The sequence below is a fragment of the Xiphias gladius genome, chromosome 7, assembly GCF_016859285.1.
Source record: "Xiphias gladius isolate SHS-SW01 ecotype Sanya breed wild chromosome 7, ASM1685928v1, whole genome shotgun sequence".
Taxonomy (NCBI): domain Eukaryota; kingdom Metazoa; phylum Chordata; class Actinopteri; order Istiophoriformes; family Xiphiidae; genus Xiphias; species Xiphias gladius.
In genome coordinates, this window is record NC_053406.1 from 21,070,721 (window position 1) to 21,091,842 (window position 21,122).

The following is a 21,122-nucleotide window of genomic DNA, read 5'->3' on the forward strand; positions in this document are numbered from 1 at the left end:
TAATTGAATAACAATCGTACTCACTTGGTGAGAAACAGGTTCTTCAGGCTTTAAGCGCAAAATTGCTTTTGTATTTGTCTGCGTGTCTTCCAGCAAGTCTTAATCAGAAGTTTCATAGCTCAAACTATTAAAAGTGCACTTTAGAGCCTCACCTTCATTTCAATGCGTGCCCTAGGCTTCAGTAAGACATTGTTGCAGAAGACATTGTTGCAGAATCTCTGAAGGTGCTCTGTGATAAATGCTGTCCTACTTGACTGTTGTGATTCTTTCTGACATTCAGTCTTGACAGCCTGTTTTTATCCCATCTCATTATGTCCTATAATCAGAGCATACTATTCACTTCTGTCTCCACCTCTGCTCAATTCTGATAATGAAGGCCATCCTTTCGACATCTTGAAGTGTATTTGGCTTCCTCTTTCCGACTAGCTAAAGCCAAAATTATTCGGATAATTATTTATAAAATTAAGTGTTTTCTTTACCCTGCGACTTTGAGTGAGCTGGGCTAATGCCTCCTTTCTTTGCATTTGTTTTTTTTAAGTTGGCATGATAGAAATTCATTGATTTTCATTCAGAAATACACAGCATATATGGGCTTTATATTTGCTGTCATATTCTATTTATCTCTTTTAGTATAACAACGCAGGCTTCCTCCCTTTGAGCGATATTAATAAAGCATAAATGATGGATTTCAAACCATATAAAGTATTGTCTCTCTTTATTGGCTGCCTCACTGTTGATCACTTTTTAAGGGAGAAGTTTGGGGAAATCAATGAAATTCAGTATCAGTGGAAAGAAGAAATGTCCTCAGGGTGGTTTTTTCTGCTTAAAAAAACAGTCTGAAAAGCTGTTGGTGAGAGGGATATTTCCTCTCTTGCATTTGCCATCACAGCTGTCTTGCGTAGATCTGATTTCCCCTCCCCCTCGCTCTCCAACTCTGGAGGAAAACAGGTTTTCCTCGAAATTTTATTCCGATGTCTGACAGTGTTTCTGCTGTCAATGTAAGAACTGACATATGGGAATTCAGGAACTAGGATATATTTACGATCAACTCATTTCTGGTTATAGCATGAAGAGAAAACAATATTTGGTTAGATACTCTGTGTACCTGGACAGTTGGTATGTGTTTTGCGGAGAGGACATGGTAAGTGGTTGCTGGAAAGCAGACAGGCCAGTGAGCAGTTGTCTGCAGAAGGAAATTTCATTTTAATGCCAGACTGGGCACAGTCTCCCCTCTGTGGACGTCTAGAAAAAGGCCTCTTGGCAGACTTCGCCCCTTCATTAATTCTGACCAAATATTTATTGTGCATCACATGGCATGCCTTACATCCCACTTTAATTTTTCCAGGCCAGGTTTTTTGAAGAGTCTGGGGCAATTTGTGTTCCATTTGGCTGGACTTGGGCCATGCCCCACTCAGCAGGCACATGCTGGTGTCTCTGGGATCATGCCACATGAGAAACTGGCTCCACTGAGTCTTAACCTACGCTATGCCACTGGGAGCCACGTTTCACTTTCATAATATCTCGTATCCACAGCTACAGTGAATGAAATATTCTTACATACAGAATATGCATGTACATACGCAAGATTGTACACATTGACACTTCAGTGCTATGTGTTCTGTGCTTACCCTTTTAACCTAAAGGGCACCAGAAGGAAATGTGCCAGGTTTCTGTGCTCAGACATTACCATTGTACCCTCGGATGAATGTTGTAACTGAAATTCCCTTTCAACACTCGGCTGTCTGAGATTTGCTATAGAATGTGTTTGGCCGGACATTTAGAATTGCCTACACGGGCGGTTAAGGTCATTGGCTCTGCTTTCATGGACTGTAATATAACACCAGGCCCACAGTAGGCCTGTATCAGCCACTGCCATCAAGTAAATAACATTTAAAAAGCATTAGATGCTTTTTGGCCTTGCCTGCCCCAATTCACTTTGGCGTCTCTTCAGAGCTGTTCTTTTTGTTGGCACTGAGCCCAAATGCCATACTCCCTGTGGCCGGGCTGTGCCAGCTCAGTGTGATGGACGTTCTTCCTCGTCACTGCTCCCCAGCCCCTCCCTTGCCTTCCTTCAACTCCCTGCCACCAATCGCAGTCTCCTCATTGCCAGTCACAGGAACAGGAAAACCGCAGCCAGTCCAGAAATTGACCTTGTGAGGAGCAGACCACTGCACCTTATTGTCATGGACACAAAACTGAGCAGCAGACAGCAGATTTGGAATTAAATTAAGCTTTATATACATTAACCCTGAAGTGCTATTCCCATTCTTCTGCAATCATTACATATTATGATATGTCAAAAATATGCTCATAATACCAGCTTTTTACTATATTTGTGTTTTTTTAAAATACTAAACAAATTGGTTTGCTGAAATACAATTTGTTAATCTCTTGAGGATTTCAAGTCTTGCAGCTCATGGAAGAAGTAAAAAATTAGACCCTTGCTGTCCCCTGTTGGGAAATAAATGTACCAGCATATTCAATTACCTCTGCTTCTCCTATCCTGCTGTTCCAGGCTGCTTTGATGGATGACTGAGATTGCACTGGTCAAACCTCATTAAAAACTGGCAACGCTGGAAAACAAAAACAAGAAGTAATTGCGCACTCTTGCTCCCTTATGCTTCTTTTCCGTAATCCCCCCCATGCTCCAAACCTTGACTGTGCCGCATACAGAGGCTTCCAAATGGAGGGTCTAAGCTTGGCATCTGGGCTCCATATTAATTAAAGCTCGTCTCCTGAGTTCTCTATCTCTGCTGAAGGAATGGCATCCTTGACACCGGGGTTGGAGTTGTTTGGAAGTTGGAAGTACGAGCCGGGTTTTCTTTTTAGGTCATCACTGTGAATATGCATGGTCATCTTGAGGAGTTTGCGAGCCTGGTCAAAGTCACACACAGACGCGCACATTGTGGATAGATTGATGGATAAATACTAGACAGACTGGTACGCACACATACAGACAGACTGGCTGTGCTTGCATCCACCCTGCTCTGTTCAGCCCATCTGCCTGGTCTCCAGAGCCAATTTGAAAGGCAGTTTCCTAACAAGCATTCCAGTCTTTTCCACTACAGATTTCCTCCACAGCGAATGGATATAATAAAACATAGGAACTGCATTTATCCTGCAGGAATGAATTCTGCCCTCATGGCTTTCTGCCGAGTTTGACAGCTTTTATTTGTGTCTAATGACACACACTGGAGCAGCGTGGCATCAGGAGGAGCTACAACTCATCCACAATTGTGTCCCCTGGGTTTCTGATGAAAATTCATTATTGTATGGTATGTTTTCCCCTGTCATGTCTTTTCACAGTCATTCCACATTGTTATGTTGCTGACTGTCTATGTGAAATTACTATGGATATTTAAATTGTGAGAGCATAGCTTAGATTGTAATATTATAATGAATGAAATGGAACTATTGTTTTATGATTGAGTTTCTGTTTAAGAGATTTTTAAAGTCAGAAGAAACAAAGGTTTTCTTGTTGTCTTCAGTTGACTTATTAGGTGTTTCATGAGCATCAACACTCCTGTATCATACTTGTGATCATGCCTGGTATCTTCCAAATGTGTCAGGCCTGTTTGGGAAAAGCCTGGAGCAGAAGTGGAAATACTGCTCCTATTGTCTCAGCTCCAGATGGGGGGCCCCAGAGCAGGATGGGCCTCAGCCTCCCAAAGGAGCACTCTGCTGCACTGTCTCACTCCCAGCCTGGCCTGCATTGCCAAGGGAGAGCCGGGGATGTGTTTCCCAGCTGACACAACCAGGAGCTGGGGCTGGTGCTTCAGGACTTTAAACTTCTGTTGGATCCCATCCTGATGAGCGACTGGGATTCTGTCAGAGCCCTGGAGCTTGTGTTGATAACCCATGGCCCAAAGCAAGGGAATGAGACTTGTGTATGGTATCATCAGCAGATTTGTCACCTTTTTATTGAATATGACAAATGAGCAACAGGGCGATCAATTGTGAGAATGTGATGCTGCCAGGTCTGAATAATTTATTAGGTTCAATTGGCAAAAGTTATGTGGAGGTTAAGAAGTCATTGGTTTTACTTTTAACCAGTACTATCTTTACTGTTTATCATACCTCCCTATTGCTTGAAATAAAATAAATGATCAGAAAATGGTGTTGAGAGCCTTGCTGACATACCACAATGGGCAGACTGTTAATTTTTTTCTCTTTACTTCTTTAACCTTGTCCAATGTCTTAGCCTTCATAATAACAAAGGATCTTTGTGTCATGTTTGCATTACAGTCTGCAGAAGCCATATCTCACTTAATTATCAAAAGCAGCATTGTAATCATCTATGAGGATGTGGACTTAGTTTTTGTACCCGCAAAAACAGATAAACGATCAAATAGTGTAGTGTTGAGTTGCAGTGTTGTGTATAAACTTGTTGGTACTGTGTTTACATGTTTGCTTTGATTAAAAACTAAGCACAGAATTGGGCCGTGGTACTATTTTTTGGAAACTGATATCTGCTCTAAATTGCTGCTGTAGTATAAATGAGGTAACCCTACCCTGTTCTGTTTGGTAAACGGAGACAAAGAGTTGAGGAAAGAAAGAGGCCATAAAGATATCCATCACCCCCCTCCATCACCCCACCTCTGGGTCCCCATACACACTCACACACAGGGCTCTAATCCCGCCTCTTAGGAGTGTAAGTGATAGCCCTGTGTAACATTAAAAACAGGTCTGATCTGATGCAACTGGCAAAATCATTCATGCGGCGCATTCCAGGGTGGGATGCTGACGTTGAAAAGATTCCATTTCACTTTCCTGTTAATGTCATCTGATCAGCAGGAGTATGGTACCGTGCCTTTTCTCTCTGTTTCCATCTCTCTTCCCTTGCTTCTCCCTCTTATCTCTGGCCACTCTCTATGTTATCTTCTCTAATTCAACCTTTTCTTTTGCTTTCAGTCATTTATTGGCTGGCCGCGTCCCGAGCAGGCGTGGCTCCAGTCTCCGCCTGGCTTCCCCGAGGGGACACGCCTCTGCTCTTATCTCCGCCATAAATCCCTCCTAAGTCCCCTAATCACAGATTAATGGGGCTGTAGATAGGGAGTGCCCTACTGTGCTTGGCTTTCCTTATCACAGATCCATGTTCCATATCTCTGTCATTGCGCAGCTGGACACATGATATGGGGTGTGATGATATGGCTCTGACTCCTGCAACACCTCTCAATTTTAGCATTCGTCTCAATGAGATTCTTCAACCTTGGAAATCTGTATGGGGGAAAATTAAATTTTACCACAGTGTTGCTCATATAACAAAAAACAATCCCAGTCTGGGATCATTTGTTCTATGCCATGAATTAGACTGAATGACCCAGCATTGTGAAGTTGTTTTATCATTCATGGAAGTAGACACACTGTCCCATCTCCCTGCCTCAGAAGACCACCGTGACAACAGATCTAAATTGCCTCACTGTCCCTCTCCCCTGTGAGTTCTCTGGGGTAAAGGGCAGGTGCTTGGCTCCCTTCATCTCCCTCGCACTATGCCAAGTCAGGTTCCATGGAGAAGAGCTGGAAGAGGCAGAGGCACATTTACTTTTTAAGTCAGGTAAATCACTGGACCCAAACTTATTGCTGCAGTTTTTGGCCTGCCTTTCTGCCTCTCTCCATCTCAATGTCTGTCATTCATATATGGATTAATTCAGCAGAGAGTGATTAGTAATAAAAAGGCAACACACATGATGGTGCCTGTGGGGGTACATGAGCTTTTAATTGCAAAGGGCAAATGTGCTGTGTTTGAGGAATGACCCTGGCTCTGACAGAGCTGACCCTGTCTGGCTTTTTCTTGTCCTGAGGCTGCTCAGGATCTAGGATGTAGTTCCAGGGTCTTCTTCTATGTTTTCAGTCAGAGTAGTTAGATTAATTGCTGCCTCTGAGACGCATAAGCTTCGTACCACCACAAAGCTGTAAACTTGTCTTTTTAAGAATTAATTGCATTTTTTTTGCAGTTGACATCTTGGCTACTTATACTGACAATAACTGTTCTCAATGAAATTCTGCTACCACTAACTTGGAGAAGCGTTATACACAATTTATATTGCAGCTCCTGTAATAGCAATAGTTTACCCTAGTGTCCAGTGCAGTATGAGTGCCCTGCTCCGTAGGTCAGATTATGTTACAATATATTTGCATGAAAAATAGGCTGAAGATCATATTGAGGAAGGATGCTTATCTTGTGGAATATAGATTTACAGTACATCAACCGATGTTGCTGGGTGAAAATCAAGCTTAGCCCCAAGACACAGATGAATCAATATGAAGCTGGTAGCCATAATGTTAATATACCATGTATGCCTAGTGATCTAATGGCCAGCAGAATGACCTTGGCTTCTTGAGAACCATCACAAATCTAGTGATCATACTCTGTCTGTCAATGATCGAAGGGAGAAAGAGCCTGGATTTCAGAATGGGGCAAATACCCTGGAGGTCTTCATGAATCCAAGGATGCACACAGATATTGTGAGTATATGGGTCAATGTCTGGGTCTGGACCCTTGTGGTGGCTGTATGGATGGGTCTGAGGCTTTTCAATTCAGTGTGCTCGTTGTTGCTGTTGGGCTCTCGTGGTTCGTTGTGTATTACTGAGACTGCTTTTTGCAGTGAGAGAAAAGTCACAGAGAATTGTAGGTTTTTTTAATTACCTCCACAGCAAGGAAAGGCTCCCTCAAGCATAGTTTAACTTTGTATGTGTGTGTGTGTGTGTGTGTGTGTATGCGTGTGTGAGTGAGTAAATGAGAATAAAGAAACAGAGAGCGCTCCAGCAAGTGAGAGGGTTAAGGGAGAAGGAGAATCTTGCCTCAGGCACCAATCGATCAGATCCTTGCAGTAGAACTCCCAGCTTCCCTTTGGTGAGGTTGTGTATTGCATTAGCTCATCTCACATTCTCTGTCTGGAAGCGAAGAAGGGGGGGCGAGGGGGATAGAAAGTAGGAGAGAAGGCGGTTGAAAGCAGCAGAGGAGAAGGAAGGGCAGCGCTTTGAAATAAAGGGAGCGTTAGACGACTCAAAGCAAAGTGAGAAAGAGACACCGAACAGCTTGGCTCAGTAGGGAAGTGTGCACGCTCCTCTCTTGTCTCTGTCTCAGACTTGGTCTTCAGTGCGTATTGTAGGGAAGGAGTGAATTTAGCTTGTTGGCCATCTTCTAAAAGCAAGCACCTGTACAGGGGGTCATGTGAGTGTTTGTACCATGACAGAATAATCCTTTACACCGCCTGCGTCTTTTTCCCCCTGATGAGGGGTAATGGAGTTGAAGTAACGGGGGTCACTCAGAGGGTCTGTGGGGATCAGCATGGCAAAGCATGCACACAAGCACACGCACGTGCACACAATGAATTCAATTGGGGACAAAGAAAGCATAATAGCATTATGTAACTGATACATGCTCGCGCCCACTCCCTGCTCAAAGCACACACAACCTCCCAGGAATCGGACAGAACACACTTATTACACTTCTGTATGAACTGCTGAATATTTATCTACCAGCATATTCGTACCAGGTTTTCTGTAACGTGATAATGTAACCCACTATATATTTTTTTCTCAGTCTGCGTTTTAATCATGCATATCCTGTGTAATCATCTACAGTAAACAGCCACTGATCAAACACAGCACTGCCTGCTGCACAGCTCTCCTCACAGTGGGCCACATCTAAATAGTTAATGGTTCCCTCATAAAAACCCAAACTTCAGACCATTTCAAATTAGAGAGGAGTTATCTAAATCAGGAAGGGAACGGGCAGAGTAGATAGCGGCAGAGTTCTTCAAAGTCCTCTTAAATAAAACATATTAGCCTGCCTTTTTCTGGTGATGGGTGGTGGTAGTGGTGCAGTTGCTGTGGTGGTAATGGGCCTTTGTATGCTAGCATAGCGAGGAGTGTTAGCGCAGCTCTTTGCTCCAGTACGCTGCCCGACCAAAGGGCTGGGCCTCGCCAGCATACGTTCTGTAGGTTCAAAAGCCTGTGACTGGAGCAGGTTACAAATGGGGGTTAATTAGCCGAGCTGTGCTTCAGACAGCTCCAATAGCCAGGAAGCAGAGATATGCATTTTTTATAAACTTTATTCAGCATCAGATAGCAGACTAATTCATTCTTGCTAAAGGCTTGATGTGCCTTTCTCTCTCATCTGTTTCTGTCTTTCTCTCAGAAATCCTTTAATCTCTACAGTTATGTTTTTCATACCCACAGACAGTCTATAGAATAAAATGCAGGAGCAAGAAAGTTTTAGAATTTCAGGGATTTTTCAGCAACACTTTTGTCTTATTTGTCATGTTGTTCAAAATAGAGTAGCAGTTAATCTTCTGGCAAGTTTTGAATGCAGTGTTATATAGCATAAAATCCATTGCACTGCATCTTTTATATTCCAGCATCTTAAGTGCAAGGATCTCATTTAATTATTTTCAACTCTAGGCTATCTGAAAATACTGTAAATGTATTAAGAGTAATTTTTTTCCACTGTCATTCCAGCCATACACAACCACTGCAGTTTGTGGCCAACGGTTTTAGAAAACACGTGTGCAGCATATAAACATGAAACTGCATACGAAGAAGGAGACTACATCAAATCTCAAGAGACAACCCAGTGTTTGTGTAAGAATCGTGTAAGAACAACAGGTGTAGAAGATGCATGCCCAGAGTCAACCCTTTAAGTAAAAACTCCATCCCTGATAACAGTTAGTCTATTTCTAACGATCACCATTGATCAATTAATTTTCAAACAGTCTCCACAGCCCTAGCCTGTCATAAGTGTTAGTTTAGGAATTACATGAAAAGATTCATGATAACGATGTCCTTCGTTGGGTTACTAGATTAATTAAGTGACCACACTACACATTTCCATTGAAGTGATTAATCTTTCCACAGAGCTGTCACTAATTATGCTGACTTTACCTAAAATACGTGGCAACCACAAGAAGATGCCTTCTCAGCAGAAGATTTCTAGGGTAACGGGGAAGGACAGAGGGCACAGAAATGAGGTAGTGTGGCAAGTTCACGGGATGCTGGGTAAATTAATTGCGGGCCTCTGCCTCCAATTAGATCCGACTCTCTTTTAATTGTTGCTGAACGAGCTCCAAAGGCCAATGCTGGGAGATATTGCAAGGACGGAAGAACTATCTTTCTCTTTCTCTCTCTCGCTCACACACACACACACACACACACACACACACACACACACACACACACACACACACACACACACACACACACAAACACACACAAACACACACACTATTTTGTGTAGGCACACAATGCATTCACAACCACCCTTCAGGACTTAACAACAGGAAGCTAATTTGCATGTAAAGCAGGTTTGATAGCCACAGCTGACTAGTCAGAGAGCAATAATAATGACCTGAGATAGCACTGGGATATTAACCTCTTTGGCACTGCTGTTGGCACTGCTGTTGGCTGCTCTGTCTTTCTTAAATAGTGCATTCTTGCTTCCTGCTCCTTTCGTATCGCTAAGCTATGCAGTACATCTATATCTTTTCGTTTATTTCTTAATTTCCTATTACTTTAAGGTGTGTCATATTCTTGTTTACTGTTGCCTTCTTTTTATTCTTTTCTGCTCTTTGATGTGAAAAATGACAGAGTCATTTGGGTGGAACAGTGCGGAGCTTTGCTAAAGGAGCTCTTACTGTAATTAAAGGGTGACTTCTCACACAGATTGGTAATTTATTTGGTCTTTACTACTACTTTACTACTTATCAGCATTACCTGTTATTGTACCTTAAAGAATATGTTCCACTACTTTCAAATTATATTTTCTGTATTTAAACGCAAGTCTATACAGTACACTGCTCATCCAAACACGTTGAATAGCTGATCGACAGGCGCAAAAAGGCACTATAGTATTACATGAAAGAAAGGTCAACAATTTGAACATGAACCCAAATATAAGCGTACTAAAGAATTGAATTGCGGCACTGTAACAGCAGCTGTAACACATTTACTGACCCTAAAGGGATCTCTGCTAGGTATTTAAAAGATGCCAAGCATCAGTTACTAATTACATTGGTATAGTTGCCTTTAAAACTGTCCTATTGAGCAAAGCAACATGGGCCCTGTATCCTTTATTTTAAAACAGAGTTAAATAATGACTTCAGAATCAATTCAAAATCCTTGGAGATGTGAACTTTCATCTTTATCATTTTCTTCTCAGGATCCCGTCTGCGCCAAGAGGACACCCCACCCCGGATTGTGGAGCACCCATCTGACCTGATTGTTTCCAAAGGGGAGCCAGCCACTCTCAACTGTAAGGCAGAGGGGCGGCCAACCCCGACAGTGGAGTGGTACAAGGATGGAGAACGAGTGGAAACAGACAGGGACAATCCCCGTTCTCAGCGCATGCTGCTGCCCAGTGGCTCCCTCTTCTTCTTACGGATCGTCCATGGTCGACGGAGCAAGCCGGACGAAGGTTCCTACGTCTGTGTTGCCCGCAACTACCTGGGAGAGGCAGTGAGCCACAATGCTTCACTTGAAGTAGCCAGTAAGTGCAGCATGTCTCCCTATTTTTTCCTTGGCCTCTAATGTGGATAGGAATGGAAGAGTTTGGGTTTAGACGCCGCTGAACAGCAGGCTCCAGTTTCTTCCAGTGTTTCTGTACTCAATGTATTCATTGAGTTGGATAATCTCTCAGGAGATGGGCAGGATGCATTTGGCCCAGCAGTCTCTGCAGTCCTGCAGAGCCTTCGTGGAGAAGTGGCCTGATCATTCCAGGGTAAATGCTCCTCTAAAGGGCCCTTGGTAGGTGGTCAGGAGCTACAATGAGAACAAAGCCCTTTCTGTTTTGCCCCTTCTTCTGCTTTTTGACAGGGAGATGGATATAAATAGAAGGCTTAATATCAAAAGGAATGCAATCATTGCGTCTGTGTTTAGTCATCTTTTAAGAAAGCGCTTTCCCACTTATTTCATTGAAGTATCTGTGATTTATTTTATTGTCTGCTACACTCATGCAACGACAGGCTAGCTTGCTATAAAGTGGATTTAAACATCTTTGTGTGCAACAAGCAGGCTTGGAGACATAATAGCAAGGAGAATATTTGGCGGTCAGCAGGTATGCAATGTAGGAAGAGTAAATAATCTTTCTAAACAATTTAGTCTTTTTGTGACAAATTGGTTCCCATGATTCTTTAAAGGGTGCTTTCATTGGTGGGACCATCTCTTCAGGTATATTATCTCTTTGCTCTCTTGACTGGCTGAGAGTGGAGGCTGAGGAAGAAAAGCTCAGATATCAACTGCTCGTCTAGCATGCCCAGAGGCTGTCACCAGCCTGCTCACTGTAATCTAATCAAGATGGGGAAAGAAAGAATGGTGTGTGTGTTTGAATGTGTACGTGATTGAGTGAATGTGGAGTTTGGGTGTTGCGGGGCTGGGCATTTGCTGCTGGCTTATTGAGGATAATCGTCTTGGGTATGAGGTGTTGCTGTGTAGTTTTGGATTTAGGCCATATTAGTGGGATCTCTGGCGTAGCCTATACAGATGAGACGAAATTGTCGTGCTAGAAATGCTGTTTTCGATATTTTCCGTCTTCAGTTTCAGCTATGCAACGTAAAGTGAGAAGCATCAGATCAGAGACATTTAGAGGCCGCCCGACCATAAACTTTTTTTTATGGTGTATTCCATGAGCTTTGCTTTTGAACTGAGAGTAGAAGTATCCCTTCAGATGATCAGAGAGGAGATGTGCTGCATAAATGCAGTGCAGAGTGGTGGTCAAGATGAGATAAAAATTACAGTTCTTCACAATTTAAATTTAATTGTCCAAACTACTTAAGAAGCAAATTAATTATATGAAAAATAAATATAAGAAAAATACAAGAGAACTCAATACTTTAGCACGTATTACAAGTTTCCACTGGTCATAGTGTAAAAAAATATTTTCCCTAGTAGTAGATGATAGACAACGTGTATTTCAGAGGTGGGTTTTTTCAAGTAGAAAAAAAAGACACTTGGCGGAACTTGCGAGTACCAGAATACAGAGCACCATTGGCTCTGTCTCAAGTTTGGGCTGTTTATTCTGTATAAGGTTCAAACAGACCCGTAATGACAAGCCACTGTGCTCCAGCCCTCTCTCTCCTTCTCGCTTAGTTGGTGTCCCTCACTCCCCTCTCTGCAACACATGCTTAACTACGTATAATTATGTTGTCGGAGCAACCAGGATGGAACCCTGCTGTAGGGGAAGAATAAGCCCAGAAACACAGATATTTCTTTACAAGGCAGAGTGAACAAACTACAAGCCATAAATCTGACCCATGAGGGTATATAAGAAGGTTTAAAGCATTTTGTATTTCTTGTTGTCATTAAAGATACTTGTCATACCAATACTGTTATGAGCTGACTCTTGTAGACAGTTTGTTTCACTAAGACTCAGAGTTACGTGAAGGTACAACCAAGCTTTTAATTTCCAATGAAACTCCGAAGCAGGAAGTCGTGGTTTTAATTGTGTTTACTTACCCCTCTAACGTTTTCACTTTTAAAGCTAGAAACACAGCTTTTTGGAAATGTTATTCTAAGAGCCTGGCTTTTACAGTTTTCTTTACTCACCAGCGATTGTTAAAATAATCCAAGTTTCAACAAGTCCTGTTTTGCCAGGCTAAGAGAGCTAACCCAGTTTGTTTGGTTTATCATTAACCACATGTACAATACAGCCCACAATCTCTCTATCTCAGCCTCTTAACCCAAAGCCAAGGCTAATGCCTTTACCATGAATCCTATTTGCCTTGTATATTCAAATAAAATGAAGATAGGATTATTTTCTCATTGTGTTATTGTTTTCTTTGTATTAGGGATGTCATCTTCAAATAATGAACTTCTTTTGTGTTCAGCAAGTGCCAGTTGTTAAAGAACTAAGTGTAAAGCCACGTTGAAATTTGTCTATATTGATACTAAAAGTATCTGGAACAATTATATTTCCATGACTTGTGCATCTTTAGATGCCATTCATGTTTTCGACAAACGCTGAACAAAGAAAATGCTAGAGATCCGTAAGAGGATTGAAAAGCAATTGAAAAAAATAGAAAATATATTTATAGCAGATAATAGCTTAATGCCCTTAAAACTGAGGCACAGTCTATTTTTGATGAAAATATTGCACAGCATGTTATAAACGCTAGTTTTCTTAAAAGCACGACAGAATTCTTAAGTATGTTTTAGATTTTGTCCTTCAAAATCTTTGGATGCTGCCCTTGTGAAAACCATGATCGAAATATGTTACCACTATTCCACTAATATGGAAATAAATACAGTCATTCATTCATTAATATTTCTCTCTTTTGTGGGTACGAATACAATGTAGTCACCAGTAAGAAATAAATGTGCCCACTCTTATTCAACAATTACTCACAGACACATAGGCACAATACAATATGTGTACAGTATACTGTATGCTCTGTCATATGTCAGATTAGTTTACTTTACCAAGTGCTCTGCATTAGGCCCTGAGAGGCTCCACGAATAGACTGTTTCCCTTTTCCTGGATGCGGAGATAGTAAAGTGAGGTAATGGACGGCACACTGCTGCACTTGAGCAGGCGATAACCTCAGGGCCTGCTGTCTAGTGGCCTGGCTGGCTTCATGGTGCTGACCGCACAGGGTTGGCTGCAGGCCTTATATACACACACAGACTCCTCTCTCCAGAGGCAAGGTTTACTTTTTACAGCCACTAACAACAGGAGCAAAGGCATGTTGACTTGAATTTGGTCCACTGCATATAACTCTATTCTGCCAAGTTTATCTCACACTCTCATTGATCTTGATGCTTCTGTGAAATCTCCTTCGCCGTGCGCAGCCAGCTGGCTTTGCGGACTATGATTAGTGGGGGAAGGTCGGTGCGTTGGATGTGTTGAAGGAGGCAGGGTTCCTCCTGACAGATTTGGAGCCATTACTAAGGGTCATCTGCAAAGCGGAGGACAGTCGGCTGGCATGCGCCAGTCAAAAGGCAGCTTGGCCACCTCCCCCCGATCTGAGGATCCGCCTGTCTCTCTTGCAGGAAATCCCTTGTACTACATCTGTTGGCTCTCAAAGACTCGGGGTCTTTATGTTGTCCTCTTCAGCTCCACCCCTCCCAAACTGAACCCCTCCTCATGACACATAACATCTGAGTTTATTCTATTTCGCATTTCTTTCTCCCCTGCCCTCACCCGTCTCTCCTCCTAACTTCATTATTTTTCCACTACTATCCACTAAGATGGAACAAGCCCTTAGACTGAGACAGCTTCCTCTACTACCTGTTGGCAGAGTGACTATTTATTTGTCACGGTGTTTGCCTTCCATCAATTTACTACGAGAGTGGCAATAGAGTGCAGCAGCTCTCTGTCTTTGAATTCCATTGCCTTTTAGCTCAAATCTGTCCCCAATGTTTTGTTATTTTCGGGTGTCACGTAGACTACTTTTAACTTCCTTTTTCTGCTCGGCATAAAATGAGACCATGAGGTGAAGAAAAAGAGAGAGTGAGTGAGGTAGAGCAAAAGAAGCAGCGGAGAGTGAGAGAGCCAGAGCAGACCAATAAAAAATCGGGACAGCTAAAACCCCAGCAGATTCAAGCAGTGTGCTGGCAAGCTGCCAGGAGACTGGAGGCAGAGTGTGTTACTTCTCTGTGGCAGTTATTTGTCTCAGGGAGGTTCAGAGCAAATTGGTGCAAACGGCACAGCCAGGGTCTGCTTCATGAGTCAACATGCAGCTGAGGCGTAGGCTCCACACCACAGACTCTCCTTGGGCTCCACTCCAATCTGTTTTATGTTGGAATGCAGACCCCTTCCACAACCTCAAAGTCCAGTGTTGTGTGTGGCTGTCAACACTGAACTCTGTTCCTTAAGAAAATTCTCTGTTTTATACAAGTGACTAAAGGTTTGCATGCGTGCTTTTGGCCCTAAAACAAATCCCAGTATATTCATTTAATAAACTGTGTTTTGTTTATCTTGTCTGAATAGTTGCTGGGTATGTGCCACTGGTCAAGGCTATTTTAGTTCAGCACTGTTAATCTTGAAATTACAGTACATGCGAAACAACTGGCTACTGTCTAGTTACGCTCCCCTCACACACACAACTGTCAGCTTAGTCTTTTTGGGAAAACTCTGCTGAAGAGATACGCTCAGCCAATGCATTTCAAGTTGTCTTTGAAACCCTGTATGCAGATTTTTATCATGCATGTTGCGTGTAGTCTGTTTAATCTTGCATATTTAGCACATCAGGGTGTTTGCGTAAATCAGTGCAATCCATGTAATTTAACTTGTAGTATCTATTTGCTGTGTTTGGTCAATACCTTAATCCCATTTTGAGGACAGAATGTCTGTGATACGCAGCAAGACTGGCATTACAGAAATGTGTGTTGCTTCTGATGGCATGCTGTGCTTGTTAGTGACCTGGATGCATACCTTCAAATTTCCTGGCTGACATAACTAACCCGAAATTCAGTTGTCACTCCCTGCAGTGACAGTAGCCTGGAGTGAAGGGAAAGAAGATGCTCATGTCTCGTTCAGTCATGTAAAAATCTGTCAAATGTCACACCGATTTAGGGTTTTTTGGAGCATGGTTTTCACAAACTCACAAGAATAACCTTGCACATAGCCCTCCCCCACCAAAACCAATACTGCTGGCTAGATGCGAGGCCAAGCTCTGAAAATGCTCACCAAGGGAAAGCGCAGTAGAGCAGTGGCTAAGAGCCAGAGCAGAGAAGCAGGGCGGCTTTTTAAGCGTTTTAGGCGCTTTGTGTTGTTTTACAGCGAACACTGGCACCATGCCTAAAGAGATCACACACCCTGCAGAGTGAGAGAAAGTGGTATGAATGGATTGGTGTATATAAGAATGAAGCCATCATTAGACTAAGACTGGGTGAGGCAAGACTTCCTGTGTTTAAGGAGTGTGTGAGTGTGTATGTGTTTGATTCCATCAATCTGTCAGTGTGCGTAAACTGGTCTAGGGAACAATGTCCAGCAGAGGGTTGTGTGAAGGAGTCTCTACATGAGGCACAGACATGGGTAAAGAAGCCAGCTATCCCTCCCATGAATCACTCCATGCTCCACCTGTCTGTGACAGCCTACACCAGAACACCCTTCATCCCTCCCCCTATCTCTTTTCTTCCTGGAGACAACAGAAGGTGAAGACAAGGCTGGGAACTGTGTGAAATCTTAGGACAAGGGAAATCCAAATTAAAAGAAAGAAAGAAGAAAACAGTAGAAATAATTTCATGTGATTCCCCGTGATTCCCACTCTGCATCTTTATCAACTGTTTATTTATTTATCAGCTGTACATTATCAGTTTGTCATCAGTGGAATTTGGGAGGGAATTGCACCATAAAACAATAAACAAAGACACTAAGTAAATAAGGTTCTTTTTAATGGCAACCTAAAATACCTTTCAGTGGGCAAAACTTGAGTTGGTCTCTTTAGTGTGATAGATATTTGCCTGTTTGATCTTTCTCAATAGAAAAAAAAAAAGAATGAAATACATTAGATGTACTTCTTTTTTCCTTTCAGATCTCCTCTCACTGTGCATTCATGTAGGAAATGGCTTGTCCCTGTTAACAAGGAAGGGAATGCTCGCTTACGGAGTCCACTTTAAGCACTTTCCTCTTTTCTTCGGGGGTTTTTGCAGTCCATCCATTTACACATGATGACATTTCCAAGATATCTCAGGATGTCTTTGAAAAAGCAGCGCTATTGCACAGCTTACTTTCCGGGTGTCTGGGCCATTCCCCTAAACTCTTCTGCGTCAGAGCTTTTTTTTTTTTTTTTTCTGGTCACCAAAGTTACTGCTTATTCATCTCTGTGTAATCCTTACCCCTGGCTATGGTTCAGAACACATGGGTAGGATGGGTGCTGGGTCCTGGGATAGTGAAGCATGATATTAACATTATGAAGTGCTAGTCTACAACAGATAAGATACATTATGTGAGCTCTTGAGTCCAGTAGTCCTCTACTACCACTCTGGAGGACCACTGATAGGAGAGTACCTTCACTTCCTCTCCTATTAAAAACCATATACCTTGTTTGTGTGTGTGCGGGTTTCAGTGTGCAGTAAGTGTATTTTTATGTGCATCTTTTCTCAACATGTTTCCATATTTGTTTGAGGTGTTTATTTGACTCTGATCTATGTGTGATAACCGCTCTTGGTGGGAAGCTGGGTGTCAGTGCTTGAGAGAACCAGATGAATGTATGCTGCTGACTCTAATCTCCACTTCTTCTCCAGAGACCGGGGTATTACTCTTGTTGTGAGTTGTAATCTCCTGTTGGTCTGAGCCTCTCCTGTGGCTACAGAGGCTGTGCGTATGTGTGTTTATGTGTCTGTGAGGTTTGTGTGTGCGTACGTGCCTGCATTCTGCTGTCTGGTCATATGACGAGGCGTTCAGCTCTGCGGACATGCTCTGGTTATTAAACCTGGGTTAAGCCCTTACTTGAAACCTTCTATCGTGCTCCTCGATCCGAGACGATGGAGTTAGGGAGGATTAAGGGGTTTGGAAACTGGAACTTCAGGGATTTTCAGCCAACATTTTGGCAAAGTTAGAAAAATGTGCTCAAAAGGCACACTGAGGTGAGCCTGCACAGACCTTGTGATGTTTTTTTTTTTTTTTTTCCCCCCTTGTCTTCATTGTTTACTCCCAGGACACAGACCACCAATTCACCACCTATTGAGCTTTTCAGCTACCCTCTAACTCTCAGCCAAGTTCAGACATCTAGCTGTGAACTCCTGTTTAAAGAACAGCAAGGGTACAAAACAACAGCAGTGAGATATCAGGCACATACTCAACAAGCTTGTCCCAAAATACTGATGAGTTTCACTTGATTTTGCCGAATAAACAAAACAATTTATAGTACTATTTTTTTTAAGTAAAACTACATACAGTTTATCTGCATTTGATTTCACAGTAATAATCACCTACTAGGTTCTGGATATTTAAGTGACATTCACACTGAACTGTGACATCTTTGATTTGAGTATATGGTACACATCTTTGTTTTATACTGGACATGGATGTATATGGATTTGTAAATTTGTAGTGTTTGTTGGCGTGTTGGGAAGCAAAGGTTCGGTTGCCCAACAGTAGCCATAGGCAGGCAGGTTGTTTCTGTTCAGGTTCAATAGAATGATAACACAGGAAACAGCTATATCAGCCTTCATCTGATATATCTTCCCTTTAAACATTCATGTCTTCTATTCCTCTCATCTTTATTTCTCCACCTACTTTTTCCCCACTATGTTGCTTTCCCTCCCTCAATCTCCTATGAATTGATAGAGAGAAAGGTTGAGGCAAGAGACATGGGGTGTATTTCCAAGGCCTCTGTGAAGGAGAAGAGACAGGAAAAGGGGGAGAAAAAAAAAAAACGTCTGAAATTTCATCAGAGTTGTATCATGTTGCTGAGCCTGGAGCGTGACAGGCAGGAAGAGCTGGTGAGGTAAGCAGTAGACCCAAACACTGATAATGATCTGCCTTGTGCTATCTGACTACAAATGAAATGCAGCCTACTTGCTGCTGACTGTGGATAGTCACAGCCCTGCCATCAGTCAATGGCAAATGCAAACAGGGGGTACATGATGGCATTCAATTGTCATCTAATTGCCCTTGGTTGCTGTAGTAGCTAATCTGATCATTAAAGTGACAATTGGGAGAAAATGAGTTTCTCCTTGTCATGTCACAGATACAAGAGCGTGTCCTAAAATAGGACTGGTATGGGCGAGAGTTGTTGCTCATTATGGCGTGTAGTTCTTATGCAAGCTCTCTGTTATCCTGACCTTTCTGTAATGCTAGCAGTTCATTCATAATCCCCCGATATTCCGCATACTAGGTCTCACTTGACAAATGAAGGCCTTGACTTCATTACCACAGTAATGTTGTACTAATGACAAAGGACATAAAAAGAAATGGATGAACAAAAAAAAGCAACAAACTAAAACTGAACATAACTGAAAGTATGCAGGTCATATCTGGAAGGACTTGTTTAAACATCTGTCTCATTTTATTTACTTAGATTATGTTGTTTACGCACCTCAGGCTTAACTACAACACAACTGCACGTTTGTTGAACATAGTGGAGTGTATGTAAAACATATACAATAGTCTATTTAAAACATATACAATAGTCTAATTAGGACCATAAGGAGAAGGGCAGCTTGACCACGTGGTGAATAGAACAGATACACCCTCACCTCCTCTTTGTGCCTGCTTGACCTTTCTAAACAGGGTGTGGCAAGGACACAAAAGGATCTCCATGTAACCATATACTGCAAAGAGCTGGATAAAAGACAGACAGGGGGATGTCATGTGTAAAAGGAGAAAAGTAGAGAGCTCCATTCAAAATTCAAACAGGAGTTAGTGTTGCTGTGGATAAGTTTGAAATAGCTGACATCTGACTCAGTGAGGCCCGGTATTGTATGACCACAGTGCTGCTGTTAGGCTTGGGGGTGACATTTCTATTCTCCCTTCCAGACCTCTCTCTCTTTCTCCGCTTTGCACCAGTATCAGATTCTAATCTGTCAGTGGTGCCTCAGCTCCATTTATCCGATTGGCTCCCATCTGATGGATGGGATAGAAAGACCTTCAGTGACCGGGCAGGATCTAACTAGTCCTTTTCCCAGAGTTCTTCACCTCCCTGAAAATACCTTTGGTGATTTGACACTCACCAATGCTGGTTTTCAACACTTATTTAACAAGTATCCCATTCTTGTGCTTGTAATGCAGCCTCATAAGAAGCACTGTACAACTCCACTACTTCTCTAGAGCCTTGCAAGGTAACCACAAGTGCCATGTTTGGACCTCAGAACCTGGTTTGTTTTCTGTGCAAACATCATGCTGATAATCAGGGTGTTGTAGCAGATGATCTCAGGAGCTGGCCTTTGCGTCCAGTCTCGTTTTTCCATGCCAATGGGATTAGTGGAGAGTGCCGACTCTGCAGGTGGAGCCGTAAGTTAATTTACCCCACTGTTTGGAGCTATAATAGCTTATTGATTGCCTGACAGAGATGCAAGAAGCAGCATGGAAGGGCACAGAGAGGGGAGAGAATAAGTTAATCATCGCTCAGTGTGTTGCCAGGGTTTAATCACATTACCCAAGGTTCACCACTGCCATGCAAATTCACTTTCAACCCCAGAGGAGTTGGAGTGACTGCTCTGAGAAAGAGGGGACCCTGCTGATTTCATGAAACCTTTCCTCAGCTGCAATCTGGTCCCTGCTGGCCTGGAACTCCCTGCCCAGCTCCCGCCTCAACCCTGTAGGTTGCAGGCTCCCTGCCCGGGGGCCCATCTTAATTCATGATAAGCAGTTGGTTTAATTTTAGCTATGCTACCCAGTGTGACCTCCATCTGCTATAGTGATGCTCAGATTGTCTGAAAAGCTTCAGCCTGGCCTCCACGATTCAGACCAGAACTCTTAGACAGCTGGTTAGGCCATCACTCGTTTCTTCCTCTAGTCTTTCCCAGGCTAACGTGCTCCTGCGCAGTGTGCACATGTGTGTACAGTATGAACAGGGACGTCTGTGTGTGTGTGTGTATTACTCAGAGGAACTCTGGCCCATTAGCACTGCCATCATATATGTATTCTCCCTGCGGCTGGCTACCTGGCAACTGCACATGTTGCTGTTATTTGACCGATGGCCGACTAGCTGCCAGCACAGATTGAAAGAATGTTTCCCCTATATTAACAGCTTCAAGCAAAACTTCCATTAACAATGTGCTCTACATCAGCACAAGGACTGTAGCAGAGCTGAGTAACTCTGTTTTAACCCCAGAGTCTCCAACTAGGACTGATTGTTCTATCATTTAGGACCAAAATCCATTGCCCACCACGCTTACTCTGAAAGGTCTGTGAGTGTATCACATTAGCTTGTGTTTACACAGAAAGCAGCAAAACCGGGTTTAGCTGTGGTTTGACTTTGCCCGTGTTTGAGCCTGGCTTCTATCAACCTGTCTGCACCCAAATACTCAGCCAACCAAAAGCAAAACAATGGCACAGAGAAAAGAGAGGTGTAGGGTGAGATAATGTAAACACAGAGACAGAGAAATGTTGACCTTGCACCCCATCCCACACACACTGTCTCTGACCTGATGGCCAAATTCCTATGTGGCAGCAACAGGAGAAACATGTGATAAAACTGTCCACCTTTACCCAAATCTAAACCTCACCAGGTCTCATCACA

General features: G+C 42.8%; 1 protein-coding gene across 5 annotated transcripts in view; it reads left to right on the forward strand.

The window, feature by feature from the left end:
- Positions 1-21,122, forward strand: part of robo1 (roundabout, axon guidance receptor, homolog 1 (Drosophila)) — a 307,514-nt gene that overhangs the window by 188,863 nt on the left and 97,529 nt on the right. For all 5 annotated transcript variants that reach the window (XM_040130248.1, XM_040130252.1, XM_040130249.1 and 2 more), the window contains one exon: positions 10,160-10,486. In XM_040130248.1, coding sequence (XP_039986182.1) covers positions 10,160-10,486 — 327 coding nt within the window. The remainder of the gene's footprint in view (positions 1-10,159; positions 10,487-21,122) is intronic.